A 21,160-nucleotide genomic window follows, 5' to 3' on the forward strand; every position below is an offset into this window, starting at 1 on the left:
GTCCTCAGTGTTAGGGAGGACTAACACATGTTCTCAGTAGGTTAGAGAAGTAATTAGTCTACTCTTGCAAACTGTTTATAAAAGTCCAGTTCTACCTAAGTTGGAAGATCTTCTACATGCATATGTAATACAAAATATTTTTGCCTGGATTTCAAAGTAATTATAGAAGTATTATTGTTGTTGTTATGCATTCATTAATATGAATAAAGTAAATGATTGACGACATGCTGAGTTGAGAATTATCTTGTGATTTGAGGTTACACCCCCCTCAAGCAAGGGCCACTTGAGGCAGTGTAATCCTCTCATAGTTAGTTTTAATTGTTTAAAGCATAGTTGAACTACTCACCAAGGCCCAAAAAAAAACTTGGGGAAAACTCGGCAAAACTCAGCAACTTAAAAATTTGCTTAAATTTAATTAGAAATGCATTTTTTTTTTGCAAAATTCAGTGAGAAGATCCATCCAATGAGTCAATAAACGAGTACACAAAAGAAACAAGCTGAGTCTAGATATATTTGATTGATTTAAATGCAAATTGGGTACAAAATGGCATCCTCTTGTGGAATGCTGATGTTTGATAGACTGAAACAAAATGAAGTAGCAACTTGTTTTTGTAAAACTAAAAGTAAATACTACATCAAAACATTTTACATCTTCCTCTTCCCATCTCTAGTGAAAACTAGGGAAAAGATAGAACTAGAGGATCTAGTCCGAGGAGTTCGATGTGGCTCCTCCACCTTGCCAAAATGAGGTTGAGGGTAGCACTCCTCATGGGGGTCTGATGGTGAGAGAGAGAGAGAGAGAGAGAAAGGTAGAGATATAAGTCTAGATCTTGGGGGAGACGGGAGAGAGTGAGATAGAGAGTGGTAGAGAGAGGGGATAGAGGAAGAGTGATAGGGAGATAGATAGGTCTAGAATTCGAGGCAGATAAAGTGAGTGAGATAAAGAGAGTGAGAGAATGTTGATAGGAGCTTACTGATTACTGAAATTTGACTAAGAAAATTTAGAAGATCTTCTAAAACCTAGAATTTGCATTATACCTCCTAGAGATCTGAAACCACTCTCAAACATCTTGACACTATATACATGAAATATAACTTAAAGTATAAGAATATGTCATATTCTTATATTTAAATGTTATATTTCATGTATATATTATGATGAAGTGAATGAGACTGACTTGAAAAAAAAAAAGATAATTTTTTGATGTGTTTGGGCCTCTTTTTTTATGCAGCCGAGTTTTTGCTAGAGACTCCCCAAGTTTTTGTGAAAAAATCGCCAAAAATCACAAGTTAATGGCGTAAATACTCGTCGAGCAAAAAAACTCGCAAGTTTTACAAAACTCGTCGAGTACTCTACGAGTATTCCATCAGATAGATTCAATGTTATGATTTAATTAGTTCGTGCAATCTATTAATGAAGATTGATAGTTAAGATTGATAGTTAGAATGTGGGTTAGGACTACAGCCGAGTCAAAACACTGTATACCCATAGCCACTACTGAGTCAACTTGCCAGTTACTCTCATAGTTGAGCAAAAAGATTTCCCATTTTCAATATTGCTTAAGTTTCAGTTAATTGTTATTCCCTTTACACAATTGATAGATAGCTTAGAGAGTCCTTGGCTACACATATAGTGTTAGCATCATCCAAGTATAGACATCCTTGGTCGATCATTAATGAGCCCCTACCTTAAGACAATAAGTTACTCCATGTGGGATTAATTTCCCAATCAAGAGAGTGCATTGAGTTGTTTGCATCAATCTTTTGTGCTTAGTCGAGACAAGTCACACATCGCAAATTTCCAAAGCATAACTCATGACTTACCCATAACAATCATCTTGCCATATGCCCTACACTTAGTAGACAAAAATTGCCAAATCCAATGTAGACACATTCCTTAACTCACACCACTTGTCAAAGGTGAACACCATAAACACCATTTCCCAAATAATAACTCTCCATGAGTCTTCCATCGAACTAGTAATTGTCATAGTAAATAAATAAAAATTGTCATAGTCCCAACATAGCAACCTATGACACTAGTCCTCTATATTTTAGGATTTCCAAAGTGAATGCAAAATAAAATAATTAAATAAAAAACATGTTAGGACTCTTAGGTTGAGACACCTTAATCCCATCAGGGGTACCATATTGGTACCGACCCCCATGTCACGACCAAACATAGTGATAACCCATGTCCCACCCACCAATACAAATTTCCTACACATACAACTTCAAAACTTCAGCCACAAACATTCTCTACCACCCACACCCAATACATTTGTCACCTATCCATTGTCGCCTAGCCTACAATGCCCCACTTGTCTCCACTAGCAATGCAACTCCAACCCAAAATTCACCACATCCATAGGAATTTTCTACCAATAGGCCATTGTACCTTTGCTCAACCACCCAAGGGACACCATCAACATGGCATCAACCCCATGCCATCTCAACCAATGACACCTCCCTCCTACCACATAGCATGCCAAAACCCCTCTCATTGTGCTTTTCTATTTTGGAGGTCAACTTTGGCAACACTGAACTTGCTCATGTAGGCCTTTTTTTCCAAGCAACTAGTTTTTGAAATGGGGCCAACTTTCTTAGTAGTCATAGCTCCCAAATTTATTTGAAAATCAATTTGGTCACAAACGTTTTTGCCCAATCTCATCTCTTTGAACTTCACAAACTTATCACTTTCACAAATGCACTTAGATTTGAGTCCCTTCTTTTCTAGATTGAGTATTTTTCAAGCACTATGCATTGGTGCTAGCTATTTGTTCTTAGTCTACCATTTAATTGTACTTAACTGCTTTTTGGTCCACATAGAACATTGTAAAACCCTTGAAAAACCATATTCAACTTTGTAATTCTAATAATTTAAAAAGTGCCATGCTATAATCTCTAAGGATGTCTCAATTGAGCTATTTTGGAAGGGTGTTAACGCAAAGCACCCTCAATTATGAAGTGTCATTTCAGGTACTGAATTACTGAACAAATCCCTCACAATGCTATTGTAAAACTGATACAATAACAAACCCTTAGAAAATCAGTCATAGAAGGAACAAAAATACCTCTTAAAAGCCCTTCAATATGGTCACTCTTGTAAAAGCTCATTGAAACAATGAAAAAACCCTAGGCGGCTTTGAAGAGACAGAACAGTTGTATTTTTTATGAGAATGATGACTGAATATCATCCTCAAAACCCCAGGCGTTCAGTAACAAGTGAAAATCTGAATTTTGGTGATATACAATCCTGCTGAAAATCCAGGTGCCCCACTGGAAGTAAACGGAAATTGTTATGCCTGCAATGATAAACCTTGGCTGAAATACCCCTCTACCAATCAAACAATCTGCAAACCCTTTGAAACAATGGACATTGGAGACAAGTGTAGAATGACAATCCTTTTATGAGCACGAATAAGCTATTAGCACATTGCTTTTCCCTTTAATCGTCTATACATAGAGATGCTGTTATTCTTGCCTTCAATTTTTTACCAAAATCTAGAATTCCTCTGATCAAGTACACTCCTATATATAGAGGACACAGATTTTAGTTTTGAATATTTGGTCAGACTTTACAGTAGCACATACCAGTGTACAGGTGAACATTTTTTCTTTAGCAAGATGATGTTCTCCTTCAATATGGTAGACTCCTCTATACTGCTGCTCATATTTTTGTTCATTGAAAATCCATCAACCTAAATTGTCGCACATGCTTCTCTACAAAATTGTATTTCTTGGAAAAGTTTAAAGAATGTTACCTCTCAATGAAGCAAATGTAGGTATATGTTGTCATTTTAACTTTTTGGTCTTCCTTAATAAGTAGTGTTCCTTGATATAAGTCCACACACTTTGCATTTTGAAAACTGTCTTCTTAACAATGGCACACACTTTACTGTACTGCCTTCTTGTTTACTTAATGAAAATTCTGTCAACCCTCAACACAGCATATACCTATATAGGGGCCTGCACTTTTTAACAAATTTCATGTTGATCTTCCATTAGGCATACTTCAAACATAAAGTGAAATTTTTCTATAGGGAAGGTGCTCTTCTATTGAGTAACTTTCTTTTTAACTTGAAATTGTCATTGTTCACATAGAAATGCTCCTTTGTACTGAGTGACATTTTACTGTACTGCCTTCTTGTTTACTTAATGAAAATTCTGTCAACTCTCAACACAGCATATACCTATATAGGGGCCTGTACTTTTTAACAAATTTCATGTTGATCTTCTATTAGGCATACTTCAAACATAAAGTGAAATTTTTCTATAGGGAAGGTGCTCTTCTATTGAGAACTTTCTTTTTAACTTGAAATTGTCATTGTTCACATAGAAATGCTCCTTTGTACTGAGTGACATTTTACTGTACTGCCTTCTTGTTTACTTAATGAAAATTCTGTCAACCCTCAACACAGCATATACCTATATAGGGGCCTGCACTTTTTAACAAATTTCATGTTGATCTTCTATTAGGCATACTTCAAACATAAAGTGAAATTTTTCTAAAGGGAAGGTGCTCTTCTATTGAGTAACTTTCTTTTTAACTTGAAATTGTCATTGTTCACATAGAAATGCTCCTTTGTACTGAATGACATTTTTCCTGATTTGATGAATTTTAGCCTTTTTTCCATCATCCAAACTACAATGTTTGCTTTGCTGGATGCATTCAAAAGCCCATTCCGTTGCCCTGAAAATACCCTGACTAGAGATGACAAAAATAAAATGGATGATCGCAACAAGTGTTGAAACCTGACTCATGATTGAAGTAATGCCAAGGTTTTCACCTACCTTTGTATGGGTACAACAAGATGATCCTTGCATTCCAACTTCAAAATCTTCCCCTAGACTTTCCAAATTCCAATTGAATGAAGAAAGGCTGACCATTCTTTCTTACATTTAGGCCAAAAAACTGATACCTCAAATGATCATCTGAGGAATGGTTCCCCATATAGAGGATCTGCAGTGTGACTGTGGTTGCTTTTGTATCAGATTTAAAAATGGTACAAAAAGTTAAAAGAGTTCAGAATTTCTATAAACTACTGTTTTACTGAAATCTAACCATCTCTGAATGTGTATTGCCTGAACATTAAGAAAGCAATTAAATGTGATGACAACACACAAAAGGCAGTCAAGAATTATGTGTTCTGAATGACAGAACCAACAAAGAAGAGAGCTGGAAACTGCATGAATATTAAAATATACTCCATAGGAAAAATGAAACGTACCAAATGAAATAAAATCCCTGAAATACTAGATCACACAAAGAGTGTAATTAGACGGATGGTTTAGCAGAAAAACTACCTTTCCAGGAATATTTAGTTGTGAAGCTCGACTACCAGTTGCAATTAATATATGCTGAGCTGTGTAGTGCTTGTGTTCTCCATCTGGATGTATCACCTCAACTTTATGCCGCTCAACCAACTTGGCTTCCCCTTCCAACATTGTCACCCCAGAGTTGGTAAGCAATCTTTTGTAGACTCCATTGAGTCTTGTAATTTCTTTTGTCTGTAACAGTTAAGTAAAAGAGTTACTACCTTACTATAATTAACTATCTAGCACTGTGGAATAAATGATCAAGAAGAGATTTCAAATCATAAGTATCACTTAATAAATTTTTAGATATGAATCCAAATTAGATAAACTTAAATATTGGCTGGTTTTCAACACAAACTGCAGAATGGGATCAAGCAAAATAGGGTTAAGCCATAAGATGAGAAAAAAACACTGTTGGCAAAGATCAAGTAGATAACAGTAAAAATGAAGGCACTACTGTTTGCCATTCAAAAAAAAGCCATTCTTCTTGGAAAATTAATGTTACGAGGCATGATAAGCTGTTATCTCATATCAGCTCAAGGAAAACATAAGCTAGAATATATCTTAAGACTTATAGAGCATTACGTTGGAGAAGACAATCAAAATAAAGTCTTAAACTACAGGAAAAGGCTAAATAAAACTTGAAATCAAGGTAAGTGTTAAGGCTATAAATTTTTTTTTTAAAAACCTAAAAAGAAGCCACAAAGCTTGACATTGAAAACTACCAGAAATTTGAAGTTCCATTTATTCTCCTCTAAGGGCAAGGCATTATAATCATGTTCCATTAACAGTAGGCGAAAATTGAATCCTTGCAATTTAAAAAGAAACCAAATAGAACAGTCATGAGATTTTGAAAGCAGAAGCAACTCTAAAGAAATAGCTAAAAACAGCATTAGAAAGAGGAACAGACATCTATGTAGGTTAATAAATAGCTGATGTTTGCATTCTATAAAGCTGCTAGCACAATAGAAGCCAAACCCTCAATCCAAAAACATATTCTCAAGCAATCCCTTATTGTAAATGTCCAACAAGCATCTAAATGAGTATAGTATAGAAAACTAGCTCTACAATCCTTTCAAACAGAAAATCATTTACACAGACCTTGTGTAAACTAAATAACATGAATCCTGCAAAAAGGTAGTCATATATGTTGCCCTTTAGCACTCTATATAGTATATATCATGCCAAATGGCATGTCACAATACCTTATTTTCCAGAAGCCTTTTCCAGTCAAAAGTGATTGGCCCGTTGATATCCCATCCAAAATTTCTTGAATCCTGGAAATCGTGCAACAAGGACAAATTAGAGTCTTTCCTATAAATAAACTGGAAAAAATTCAATTGAACCCCAGTGAAAGTCAAAGAATAAAAAAAAAAATTAGTATTTACTCTGAGTCCTCTAAATCTCATTTTAGTTTGATATTTATTAAGTTGCCAGTCCTGATACGGGTATGGGTATGAGGATCCAGTACTTGGTTTGCTGTTTTTTGTTTTTAAATGGGTTTGGTACGGCTTGAGGATGGCCATACAGAAAGTATATATGATATTAAAAAGATTGATATTAGTGCCAGATAAATATTCCCATAATATGCATAAAACAAACAAAATTATCCATAAAATAATACTGATGTATTGTAATTTGATGCGTTTTTTCCCAAGGTTTTAGTTTGCTTTTTTTCTTAAAAATTTATGTGTTGCTTATTTAGGCAGTTTAGAGACCCAGATTCAACCTTGATAATGATTGGATACTGTTTGATTTCAAGAGCGCACTCCGTTCCCTGCACGGGTATCCCGAGTTCATCATAGAACAACTCGGGCAGAACATGGAAAATCAGAGCAACTCAACTGTTATGGGAGGGACATCAATGCCTGGTTCAAAAAAGGTCCAGGAGGAATCACTGTAAAACAGTATTTTTACCATATCCAATCTTTTCAATCCAAATGAGAAGCTGCACTAAACATGCAATTCCCACTGACAGAACTTACTATTAAAGTTGCTATGAATAATATATACTTATAGTGTTTAGAATTTTATTTTCATTGTAGTTTTGACTATGCAGATGCATTTTTAATACTAGAGTCAACACTTTGATCACTTTACCATGAGTTGTTTCTTTGTAGCATACTTAGCTCATGTATATTAGTAAACAATCACCAGGCAAGTGAACCCACAAAGCACACAGCACCTGTAGGTATATTTGTTAGCCTGGGGAGGGAACATTGACTTTTTAAAAATCCACAACTTTTGCTTCACATCCTCTAGCATCTTTCCCAATTAAAAATTGTTTCTGGTATGTTTGATGCCTCACATTTATTGTCAATGTGGGATTGTTTCAAAGCATAGTTCCAATGAGTTTCGTGATGCAGGAAGAGGGGGATGGGTTTCAGAGGTGAGGGGACCAAGGGCCTAAGATTGGGGAAGGTGGGGGGATGGTGGAGCAGGGTCGACGAGGGGGTGGCGCATACACATATATTACTTGAAAAATTAGTTATAAAAAGATGTGTAAGGAATAACTATAAGAATTGCAAATGAAATTTTGGCATACTATGTAAAGTTTTAACTAATAAACATTAAAAACATGACAATGATTGCATTGAAATTTGAACGTTAACAATGGTGGGCAGTTTTAGAACTTTGGGAGCAAATCAAGAATAAGTATAATAATTGCAAATGAAACTTTGGCATACTAAGTGAAGTTCAGACTAATAAACATAAAAAATGTGGCAATGATGGCATTAACAATAACGATGGTGGGTGTGTTGATGTGTTTTTTAGAACACCTCGAACACAAAATAAAATACAGAGTACTCTATCCTCTCTTGAACAAGGAAACCTCGAATGCTAAGCTTCATGATCAAACAAGGTAACCCCAAGGTTTACAATGTGAACAATCGACTTTAACCTTGGATAGACTCAATGTATTGATGTGATATTTCTAGTAACACAAAGGAACTTACGCCTTGCTGAAACGTGGAACACTTAACTAACTTGGAAAGTAAAAATACAAAAGGATGAAAGGTTAAAAAAATCTAATCTAAAACTAAGGACAAGGATGATAATGAATAATGCTCGGATAGACAAACTCCTTAAATCAAGTTTTGCTTCACCATGATAACAACCACACAAAATTGATGTGATCTCTAAGGTACTAAATGATTTTCATATTGCAAACATCCATTCAAATAACCAATGCTAGAGCAGCCAAAATGAACAACTACAATTGAACTATTGCAACAATGAGGTTCAAAGTAACCATGCATTGCAATTTGCAATCAACAAATTACAAATGGTATGAACACGAAGGAATTTATCACATTTCTCCATTAAAATAAATGAATTATAACCAAATCTAAAGAAGTAGAAACCATGCAACATGTGGAAACAACACACAAGAATCCACCATATATTCAATGAAAATCATATATGTTTATTCCAACATAGCCTTGGCAACAATTCTTGCTCTTCTCCTCCTACTCTACTTCTACTTGCTAAGAATCTATTATTTTCTTCTATTACCCCTTACAAATGAAAAGGCAATGACTTATATAGAGCTCTAGGTTACAAATGAATGGCCCAAATTGATTTCAAACCAACGGCCAAGATGATTGTAAGATACCCAGATCAAGGTAGTTACAACAACCACCATCTTATATTTAATGTTATCCAATGAGAAAATTACAATCTTTGAATACATATCCTTTGAGGGAAAAGAACCAATGAGAAAATTACAATCTTTGAATACATATCCTTTGAGGGAAAAGAACCAATGAGAAAATTACAATCTTTGAATACATATCCTTTGAGGGAAAAGAACCAATGAGAAAATAGGAGTTGTTATATTGAATTCAATGGCTTCCACATCTATAGTTTGTTGAACATAGAGTACCACTGAGAGGGGGGTGAATCAGTGGTTCCTAACCTTTTTCACTTTCAAAATAAACTTCAGAATGTCAGTTAATCTCTTAACCACTAAACAATCATACCGGTAGAACAAGATAGAAAGCCAAAGAGATCATTCACACAAATAAAACTCACAACACCAGATTTACGAGGAAAACCCAATGTGGGAAAAACCTCGGTGAGAAAAGTTGCTGGAAACTACTGCCCCAATCCAGCCTCATAGGTAAAATACTGAATTACAAAGATTTAGGGCACCAACCCAAGGAGCATCAACCCCTGCACCAAGCTTCAACTTAGCAATGTATATTGAAATACTGTTTGAATACAATTAAGGCTTCTTGTTGCAAATGAATTCTGCAACTCTTTGATCAAATAACTCACTGCCGGTTGATATTCTTTTCTCCTCCACTGAATCTCACACTGCCGGTTGTGAGAATACTGTCTCTGATTCTTGGTCTCTGTTATCTTTCTCTTCCTCTCCCACACAGTCTCTCAACACACTTGGATGCTACCTGCTCTTGCCACACCTTGTCGGTTAGGCTCAATTGCAAGACTGTGGTTATGTCAATAGAATCCTCTCACCGGTATGTCTGCTTACATACACTGCAACTTTCTTAGACTAATTTCTAAGGCAAGTAATTCTTCTCTTTACTAACTCTCTCTCTTCTCTTCTTCTTCTTCGCAGCATAATCACACTCTGTTTCGAGCTCTCCTCTTTTATCCCGTGATTTCCCGCCAAAAAGCAATTCAAACTTTGGAGCGGTTAGGGTTTACTCTTCTCGACATAATCTTCATGTGATCCGATCCAACCTATCTTGGATCGATCACCTGTCCTTCCAGAATGCATCTGTACACGTTTTCCATTATTCAATGCATATTTGCTGAAAATAGCAATCTCGAATAAGATTTCCTACCTTGAAATCCATCGACACATAAAAACACTTCAGCTGTTTCCTTTTCGAGGACTTCCTGAGTCGGATTTCCTTTGCATTGATTCAGGCGCCAACTACTTCCTAATCTTTCTCTGTTATCCTTTCTTCCTCGAGCCGCAACAATCAGACACAATCCCGTGATTTTGTAATGTCCCCTTCTCAGTTATGTGCATTCGGTGGTCCATTGGCCTATTTTGGAGACCCACAGGCTATTTGGAAAGGAGAATTAGGGTTTCCAACTTTTGTGGAGTTCTGCACGATCTTTTTAGGGTTTGTCAGGAGGGAATTCTTCAATTCTGCTTATGGTTTCCTTCTAGGTTTTCCATGAACTCCAGGGTAACATAACATGCATTTGATTCTTTGGTGAAGTCAGAACTTACTATTTTTAGTAAGTTAGGGTTTGGCTGTTTGGTTGATGCAGTTCTACTGAGCTTTCCAAGCTCTTTCTCTGGGTGTGAAGATTATGTTTTTCGGAGCAGTATTTCTTGACTTACTATTTTTAGTAAGTGGTTGTGTTGAGCATTTCTATTTTTAGCAGTCTCGGACAGGGTCCTGACTCAACACAGTTCAATGGTCTTCATCACACAACTTCATCCTTGATTTTGGTATTAATCAGTATTGGAGTTATAAGTTATTTGATAAAATATTAATTCCTTATCCTAAGGTTTGATATTTAATTATTTTTATTACTGATTAATTGTGTTATGGGGCAACTTAGGAAAACTATCTATCTGCCAGCAATATTGTTATTTTCCTAAGTCAGTGGCACTAAAAAGGTGGCATTGAGAAACGCCATGTCTAGGGGAGGCCATGACATGAAATGAAATTGAATTTCAATGGTTTTGGGCGCCATTTGCATTTGAATTTCAGAGGGAAAAATCTATAAATACAAGTGCTTGGCCTCTCATTTGGTAAAAATGAAATTGCATCATTATGCTACCGAATTGGCGATTGAAAAATATGAGCTTTGAAGTGTGGCTTCCTAGCTAAGTCTCAGTTTCGTACTTGCAAAATAGCACCTAGTTGTGTTCATGTATTCCCAATGTTGTTGGTGAGTGAGCTGCAAATTGTGGAGTGTTTTGATGGAGATTGGAGTGTTTTCTGGTTGCTGGTTGCGGGACTGCTGAAAGTGTATTTTGCTCACACCTCTTGACCAGGCGATTCCATCATTCTGGGTACCAGCTCATCCTTTCTTCCTACCACTAGCAATGCATATTGTAAGTTTTTAGCATCTTATTCTGAGTGTGGATTTTTATATTGAAAATCGAACTTCCCAGGTTAGGCGTGGGGTTTTGTGAATGCATTGGGAAGCGTGCAAAATAAATATTGGTGTTTTGATGGCTTTCCTTGGGTTTGTTTTCATTGTAGTGGGTATAGCAATTATTTAGAACAGATTTTGGGTGAATTGGGTGAGTAATGAGAGAGTTATGAGCGTTTTAGTGAATCCATAGGCTGCTGAATTTGCAATTCCAGCCTGCAGATTTTGATGTTAGCAGAAATTTCATGTTCTTATTTGGATATTCAGCATTACTCTCTTCTCACATTATCTTGATTATTGTAAGGTTAAGTAGTACTAACCAATTCTGGTTTGTAACTCTCACCCCGCTGAAAAGTGGAAGAGGTTGGCTTGCCGCCTATTTTCAAGTAAATTGTAATTCAGTCCTCCCACTACATAAGTGGTCGAGTGATGTCTAAGTGTAATGGTCCTCCCGCTGCATAACCGGTTGAGTTGAGATTGTTTTGTAATTTCAGTCCTCCCACTAAAATATCGCAGTTGAGTGATTCATGCCTTTGTATGTTTCTCTTGGCTGGTTCACCACCAAGTTTCTTGCATTCCCGCTGGATAAGCGGAAGGGGTTGGCTTGCCGCCCAAGCATTGTATTGTTTCCAATTATTTGAAGCTAACGATCCCCTCAACACCGTATGCTCTCACCTTTCCACATTGGGCACTTGGTGATCAGAAAGTGGAAGGGTTGCATTTTCTAGCAAGTTTTCAGTTTATGCTTTCTAACCTTAACAGGTTATCTGTTTGTGGATGATTATTATTGGCCTAAAAAAAAAAAAAAATAACTGGGATATTACAGATTTGTGGCTGTTTCATTAATGGCAATTATCTGTTTAAACGACCCTGTCGATGGGGCTTCACTGACCACAGCATGTTTGCCACCTCTACTCCACATGGCATCACAACGATCAAGACGTGGCCCACCAACACACAGTTGGTCCAACACGCTCATACCGGTACATCCCTTTGCCGGTAGAACTTTCTTCTTCTGTTAACCGGTAGAGCATACTATACCGGTAACACATCTTCACCTCCAGTGGGTTGAGACAACTTCAACATTCTGCCTCTTCATCATAAACCAGCAGCCATCCTTCAGACCGGTTTATACCTTACCGGTAAGCCTTCATTCTTTCTTCTCACACTCATGTGAATATCCATCATGCCGGTTGACATCAATGACAACTTAATGCCAAAATGCCAACATAGTTGTTGATGAGTCAGTTACATTGAACTTGGGTATATCAACCTAGCATCTCCTAATTAGTCGATGATAAATAGGTGCCACCTCAGCTTGTACTCCTTGTAGATCATCACAAAGAAGACATTACATCCTTATCAATATCTCTTGATACTCAACATTATCAAACCTCTTGAGTGATTGTGATGGTTCATATTCCCAAATTGCATCATCTTGATCAAGTTTCATCTTCACATCTCCATGCTTGGGAATGCCTCTTCCTGTGATGTTTTGAATTTTATTCTTTAATTTGGGAATCTTGAAAAAAATTTATGTCTTGAATTTTATCTTGCCTTCATCATCATCATGTCTTGAACTTGACTTTTCTTGGTGTAGTTCTTGACTTCATATTATGGAGTCCTAGTAGTTGCAATTCCTTGGTATTGTGACTACCTTGTCCTGCACTATTTGGAGCTTGACCTCTTGTTATTGTTGAAAGTGAAACATGCTTTGATATTGTCCGTGTTTCACCATCATCTTCTTCATGTTTCGGATACCCTTGACCTTGATCTTGGATTTCCAAAGGAAATCCAAGGTCAATAAGAATTCTTCTTTGTAAATAATCCAACTCGTCCCCTTGCATGACTTGATACTTGCAATCACTCCTTGGATGTCTTGATGAAGTGTAGATTTTGGTGTTGTAAGTCTTCCTTTTTGTCATTTTCCTTGAAGTTCTTGAGCTTATCTTTCATCTCCATCCATTTCCTTGCATTACCTTGTTGTGTCCCCCATCTTCCTTGCCTTCAATGTGTGGATCTTGTCTTTGCATTGGTGAGTCTTTCAATGTATCTGCCTTCTTGAACTTGAACACCTTGACTCCTCCATATGATTGAGTCCCCATTTCACCCTTTCACCCATGCATCAAACCTGAAAGAGGAAGCATTATGAATCAAGAAGAATGTGAAAATAAAATAAAACTCAATCCTACACATTCTTATCTCATAAATGAAAACAACATCAACACTTCATCAATCAGGTTTTCTTAAAACCCCTTTCAAATTTGGAAATAATTCTCTAGCTCTAGAAATGATGTTGATTTGAAATCCAGTCAAACTGTATGTAATATTCCCCTTAATTTTTTTCAATTATTTTTCAGATTTGCAAGCAATACAAACACCTGTTAGGGTTATAACTAAAATCTCAAATCTTGCGGAAAGTAACCCTAACACCTTTTGATCACCTAGAGCCCAATCTAGGAGGGTGAGAGCATACAATGCATAGGGGATCGTTAGATGCAAATTGAAAACCGCTTACAATATTTGGGCGGCAAGCCAGACCCTTCCACTTTTCAGCAGGATATGGAGAATATTGAAGATCACTTGGCAGTAAACCAGCCAAGGATGATACAAGAAACTGAAGAACAATCACTCTACCGCTTATGCAGCGGGAGGACTAGAAATGAAATTCACTATCAACTCCATGACTTATTCGGTGGAAGGACAACATTACAATCAACTCAACTGCTTATTCAGCGTGAGGACAGTGTTACAATAGATAAGAAGGCGGCAAGCCAGCCTCTTCCACTTATGCAATGGGCCAAAGAACAACAATACAAAATATAGTTGTTAGTACTACTAATCAGCTTTACAATGCAAACATGGATTACAAAGTACTAAATTCACTGTCCAATCTAGGCGGCAAGGCCAACCTCCTCCACTTATACAGTGGGACTAGGAGAGATCAAGAAATTGTTGTTAGTACTACTACCAGCATTACAAAACATATAGAATGAAGAATCAAGTGATGATAACAAGTTCTACAGTTGTAGCAACAATAGGAAATCACTCTCCAACAGCCATTAACTACTCATACCCAAAAACTCTCCTTAAACACAACTTTGCAATTCTGAAAATCACTAACACGCATCAAGAAACACACAGACCAGCAAGCTACGGACACACCAAATTGCTCATAACTTCTCCAAATCAACTCCGAATCGCACAAAAACAGAAGCAAATGAAAGATATAGCATTGACAACACAAATAGAACCTCAAACCTGCACCCCGAACACCACAAACAATCTGCACGCAACCCGAGGCAGCCAAGGAAAGGGGACGGCCCTGCTGGGAAGTTCGACTTGCTACATAAAATCCAAATCAATGTTTCAAGATCCACAAAATGGTGAACTTTATCGCCCAAGGTATTGGAAGAGATGGAGCCGATACCCAGAACCACACGTCAAGTACATAGGGAGCCACAAGCATAAAACACCTTCAGCACACATGAACCAGCAACATGAAAAACTCAGAAAACACTCCACACTTCTGAAAATGAAACACAAATCTGCATCTTTGTCCTTCAATCTGCTCTCCTGAATGAAGAGAGGTCTCAAGCTCGATTAGTTGCTATCTTTCAAGCAAGAAATCCAGCAAATGCTAGGAGGTATGTTTTCCCTGAAGCTTCAATGTAAAATTCGGCAACACTTCGTTATATTTTCTTCATGGATACCAAAATGAGAGCCCAAGACCTGTATTTATAACTTTTTGCCAGCCAAGTTCAAAATCAAATGCTCTCCAAATGCGCCCAAACCAAATGCCATTACATTTCACCTTCATTAGGCGTTGCATTTTATTTTATTTCCTTTACACAAGTTTGCCCAACTCACATTCACCATAAATCGCCATTTTTGATAAATATAACTCATAAAATAATATTGATGAAATTGTACTTTGGCGTCTCAATATGAAGGTGGAACATTTCACCAAATAGACTAAGGATAAAAATAATATTTCCCTTCTCTAAGTCGTCCAAGATCATAGCAAAGTCACCTTATTAAAATTGCCAATAATGTGTAAAGTAAGCGCTCAACAATGACTTATAAATAATAATATAACTTAGGCAATCTTACGTAGAAAATCGTCCAACTTGCCCTAAGCTATAATTTAATTAAAAACACCATGGCGACCACTTGAAGTCCCAACACAAATTATGCCTAGGCCATGGAGAATAATAAAGTATTAAAAAATACTTTTGCTTCCAAAAAACTAAATACTGCCAAAATGAGTTGAGGCCAAGGTACTGAACTGCATTGCAGAAAATAGTCATCTGATTTCAAACACAGGATCCTGCCAAAAATAACATTGCCAGACATAGCCGCAGAGCTGAGTTGCAGAACCCCTGCCAAAAATAACACTACTAAAAATAGTACTTACTATAAATAGCATACTACTAAAAATAGTAAGTGTGCCAAAAGTCATTTTCATCACATTCTGAGCAGCAGTCATGACTTACTAAAAATAGTAAGTCCGGAAATCATCTCCGAAGAATTTGCATGTCAAACCATGTTGGAGCTCTCAAAAAACCCAGGAAAACCCTATAAAGCAAACAGTCGCCAGCCTGTCGCAATTTACTAAAAATAGTAAATTCAGAAATCTTCTCTGATTGGAATGCATGTTATACCATCCTGAAGCTCATGAAAAAACCAGAAAGAATCTAGAGAGCAAACTATAGAATTCCTACAAACACCTCTGAAAACCTTCCTGAAGACAAAAACCCTAATTTAGTCTCTAGTTAGCCTGCGGGTTTCGAAAATAGGCTAAGACTCCATCCATGAGTCTAGAACTGAGAAGGGGGCATTACACTGTAGACAAGATTCGCTCCAAATCAGGATGCCCTAACTCTGCCTTGGTTGGAAAATTCACCTTCAATCATATCTGATTTGGAATTCGCTCTGCAAGGTGATGAAAGCTGGTGAAATTCGCACCAATGTAAGCTAGCTCACTCTCCCATTGGCTCAAAATCTGACTCCTAGGTCTGATCTGAAAATCTGAATTGGGTTTGCACAATTCGCACTAATGCTTGCCTCAAAAAATCGCACTACTGCTGGATAACTTGCCTTCAATGTCCATCAAAAATTTGTTGCTGATCTGAGAATCAGATCGCTCCAAGTTAAGGATGAAATTAGCTTTTGAAATCCGATGAAATTTGCTTGTGGTTGTCTGCTCCTAAAGTTTGCCTAGCTCTGCTCCTCATTCGCTTTAGGATGAATTGAACTTGATGTTTTGAAATAAATCAGAACCTCTCATTTATAGGATTCTAATGATTGAAACAAACACCTCCTTAATCTAGCCGACCTAGGCATTAATATTTTATAATTTAGAAATTTGAACTCTTTCTAATTAGGCCAACTTGGAAAAATGATGTGTCTTATTTTTTTAAGGCTTTGAATTTCCTTTATGAGGGCAGACCTAGAATTAAAATCTACCTTGTCGGCATTAAGGGGGAATTAAGGACAAAGGAGAGCGCTAAAGCTTGAGTTCCTTGGATAGGTGGGTGCTAAATGAGGTTGCCTTGAAATCCATAGGACATATAGTTACAAATTATAGGTCCTATGGGACCCATAATTCTGAACTGAGTACACTAACATGGAGACAAAGCTATCCAAAGTACAATTGCAAAGGATGATCTAAGATATCAAGGCACTAGGGAGGGTGAGTGAAGGGCACCCAAGCGCTAGAGACATGGTGTCTTGGAACATGTAGCGCTAAACTCACAGTGTCATGGAATTCCAAATGGTAAGGAGTGATGAGCGCTAAAATGGGTAGTGCAATGATAATTGAGTTCTAGGATGAAGTTCTTAAGGAACGTGAAGCACTAAAATGGGTAGTGCAAGGATAATTGAGTTCTAGGATGAAGTTCTTAAGGAACATGAAGCTCTAAAATCACCTTAACATGGACAAAATGCTCTGTGAGGAAATTTTAAGTGAAATTTGTGGATTTGTAAAGAAAAATCAACTTTAATTTTGCAAACCCACGAGAGTTAGCCTTTGAATTTTATATTTTTGTCCATGGATTTTCACAAAATAAGGAATTTCCTTATTTTCCCTTCTTATCAAGGTCGGAAAATCTGACTTAGACAAGAAATTTTCCTTATCAACACATTGAATTCTCATTATTTTCCCATACTTAGGATCATTTTTCAAATTTCATACTTGCAACATTTCTTGCAATTCTAACAATTTTGACACCATTTTGCAACATTGACAACTTTTAGCAATTTGGACAAGCTTGACATTTCTCACAATTCCACCACCAATCCTCATTCTCGACACCTATTCGTAAGTTGATCACACCCTAAGGACGAACTTTTGCATTCTAAGTCACTTCAAGGACAAATCAACACACTCTTTCTCGAACTGACAAGATAAAAACCCTTCTCACAAACAAAGGTTAAAGACTAACTATTGCCAAGCTAAGACAAAATGCTAATCTAGCAAGTGAAAAAGTGGGGGTCCCCATTTTCAATGGGGCATGTGTGTTTGCAACATAATAGGGTGGAGGTTCAGGATAAAGGGGAAGCGCCCCTAGTGGGGTTCAAGTGGTAGAGCCCCCAACAGGGTTGAGGGGGAGAGCTCTTACCAACATGCACAAATAAGGCTTCCAAAATCTCACAAACCTTCATTATGAATGTCATTATCACCCTTTTGGTTTTCACTTGGACTTTTCGACTGGGGGTCACAGGAGATTCCTGAGCATCCTGAAGATGGTCTGGGGACTCCTAGGAGTCCCCCAAATGTTCTACGAAGGTGGTGGTGTGGCAGGTGGATGTTCCCCCCAAGTTCCTACATCCCAAAAATGTCCCCGTTCCAAAAACACAAGGATTTTTTTGGGGGTGCGATGTGTCCTCAAGTTTCACTGTTTCAAAGCCAACATATTGTTTAACTACACTATGTAATCACCCATTACTTATGATATATTATGCATTTTCTTTAAGATATTTGAGACATGGAAATCCATTTTAGTAGGCTCAATCAACACAAAAATCAAGGCTCCATGTTGCTCTTCCAAGAATAGTCAGCCTTGATCATATATAGTTGTCTTTGGCTTTGGCGCCCCAAGGATCATCTCCTTGCAAAACCACATAACCCATTGCCATGGTTTACTCCTAAGGTGTAGAATCACCAAACAAAATTAGTAAGGTAAAAATTTACATGTAGGTATATTGCAAATGAGTGGTCATCAAAGCAACTAAAACGCTGGAATAAGTGCTCAAGAAATTTGTGGGGATCATAACCTATAACTAGGAATTTGAGAAAAGGATTCATAACATAAATTAGTTAACCACAAAAACTAACAAGTTATGAATAATACTCCTAATTCAATCAATGAGAGCATGAAGACAAGATTCAAAATAAGCTAAATGCAAACCAAAATGCAAAATCTCCTCCATGTGATTCCATTGTTCTTCTTTCACCTTCAAATTGGATGTGGATCTCACCTACAAACACAAATGCAAATGAAAAGAAAGTCGATTATGGGATAGAAATCCCAACATAAGGTTACTTGAAATGTGGTTGTCGAAAATGAGCAATGAGAGCTCAATTTATAAAAAAGAGGATTTTGAATCAACGGACAAAATTAATCTGGAGACAAGAAGAATCAGCAGCTAGGATCAAACACATAACAGAGTTTCCATTAGGAGACAAAGAAAAAGCGGAAGAAATCCGGAATCAAATCAAGGAAGATAATATGGGGATTTAACAAATAAATAAATTGATTATCCTCATATTTTTCCAAATTGGCAGGTTGAAAAGATAAATATGGGATAATTAATAAATAAAATTTATTAATTATCTGCATGTGAGAAAATAAATATGATAAATTAATAAATTAAATTTATTAATTTACTGTCATATTTAAGAGTTACTTAATCAAATAAATTGGATTTATTTAATTATTGAGATGAAATATTAGAATAAGAAGCAAATAATTAATTTATTATTGTCCCAGGACGCATGATGAAAATTAATGGCTTGACCAAAATTAAGTGTCTACATAACCAATTATGCACATATCTGTAACAATAGCAATTTCCTCTTCATCCCCCTGCCAGTCTTCCTCTGGCAACCCATCAAAACAGTCAAATTTCAGATTTAAGTTTGAAGAGTCATTCTATTTGCAGGTATATATAGTAGATATTCCTAAAAAGCACTCAAAATATTTCGAATGTTGAAAATTCATACACAATTTAAATTATGGCCTGTAGGTTGTGTTCAAAGTGCAGATCTGTAAGATAAGTTTATAAATTTAACTGCATGGTATTATTCAACAACATCAACTCACTTATGTTGCTTAATGATGCATCCTTACTTTTTCCTTGGCATGTGCAGGATAGGTATTTCCCCTATTCCATAAAGATTATATCAAGAAAAGATATGCAAATATTATTCGGAAAAGTTTTAAAAGCAGAGTAACAGTTCTTTCTTACTATTACATGACAGACTTTCATCAACAAAAGATTTGTGTGCGTGTTTCATCTAAGTACTGCTTATTACAAAATTATGCAGGATTACAACTAAAAAATGCCTTATATTTAATAATGGGAATTAGCTTGAGATGCCATGATGAAGAAATCACAAATTGAGAACTGACTTCAAAAACACCAAGCAAAAAACACAAGTAAACAGAGAACTAACCTCAAATTCAGAACTAAAAGATGCACCATAGACCAAAATTTTCTTTGGGACACAGCCACGAATAACGCACCTGTGTTATCAATAAAATAAAATAAGAACAATACAAAGTGATACCAACTCAGCAAAGCTATGGAAGATTAATATGACGTGGAGACCATATCAGAATTCAATGCATGAATAGCATAAAATAAGATCAATCAAAACCAGGAAATCGTCAGGATAATTTTATCCTTCTTTTCCAATTTAAGTAAATAGATTTTAACAATTTACAGCCGGATCATTGTCTGATATTCCTCATTTTTTGTAGCACATATCTGCCAAAATCAAATCATACAAAATTAGCATGAATGAAGTGAATTCTTCTTGAGGCAGCATTTCAACGAAAGTGATGTATAAATAACATGTCAATCTAATCCAGTTGCCTATGGACTGCACTTCTCACTAGCAAAGTTCTGATGTATTTCAATTTAATTTGTACAAGCGTGTAAAATTAGTTTTTTCTACCAGCTTAATCACACCTAATTTGTTGAGAATAATTGGTATTGCATCTATCCATGGCAAGAAGATCAATTAAGACTCTCCTAATCCAAATTCCTTCACAAGTAACATCCACGGCTGCTTTAGAATCAATTTAAATTGATGAGTAGCAAGTTTGGTCGTTTATGCTAATTCAAGGAATTTGCCAATATTTAAGGCAAAAATAAAGCATAACGTTAAATGGGTCTCTAAATATAATTATCCACCCCAATCGGAACCTGTGTATCCTATTAAAGTTAAGTATTCAAAATTCTGGATACAAAACAACCACATAAGAAAGATTTGGTCAAGTTTATCATTCCACCAAACACTGGTCAAAACAAAGTGTCATCAACCTGTCCTGAATCATCTAAGCCTAATAGTTTCAATCCTATTTTCATGGAGTTTAATGGTGACATTTGGCCAATCAAGACTATTACAACTGTTGTGCATACCTAGTAGGTGATTAACTAAGGCTTTTAGCAGCCAAATAATGCTATATCGATCAGAAGACAGTGTTGCATCCAAATCAAATTTTAGTGGTTTATTGGAGTG

General features: G+C 36.5%; 1 protein-coding gene across 1 annotated transcript in view; it reads right to left on the reverse strand.

Annotated features, from left to right (window-relative positions):
* The window catches only part of LOC131063618 (glutathione reductase, cytosolic), a 186,736-nt gene that overhangs the window by 139,797 nt on the left and 25,779 nt on the right, over nt 1–21,160 (reverse strand). The window contains exons 4-6 of the mRNA XM_057997498.1: nt 20,090–20,159; nt 6,525–6,596; nt 5,308–5,511 (exon numbers count right to left, since the gene is read on the reverse strand). Coding sequence (XP_057853481.1) covers nt 5,308–5,511; nt 6,525–6,596; nt 20,090–20,159 — 346 coding nt within the window. The remainder of the gene's footprint in view (nt 1–5,307; nt 5,512–6,524; nt 6,597–20,089; nt 20,160–21,160) is intronic.

Source organism: Cryptomeria japonica, chromosome 4, assembly GCF_030272615.1.
Source record: "Cryptomeria japonica chromosome 4, Sugi_1.0, whole genome shotgun sequence".
Classification (NCBI taxonomy): Eukaryota; Viridiplantae; Streptophyta; class Pinopsida; order Cupressales; family Cupressaceae; genus Cryptomeria; species Cryptomeria japonica.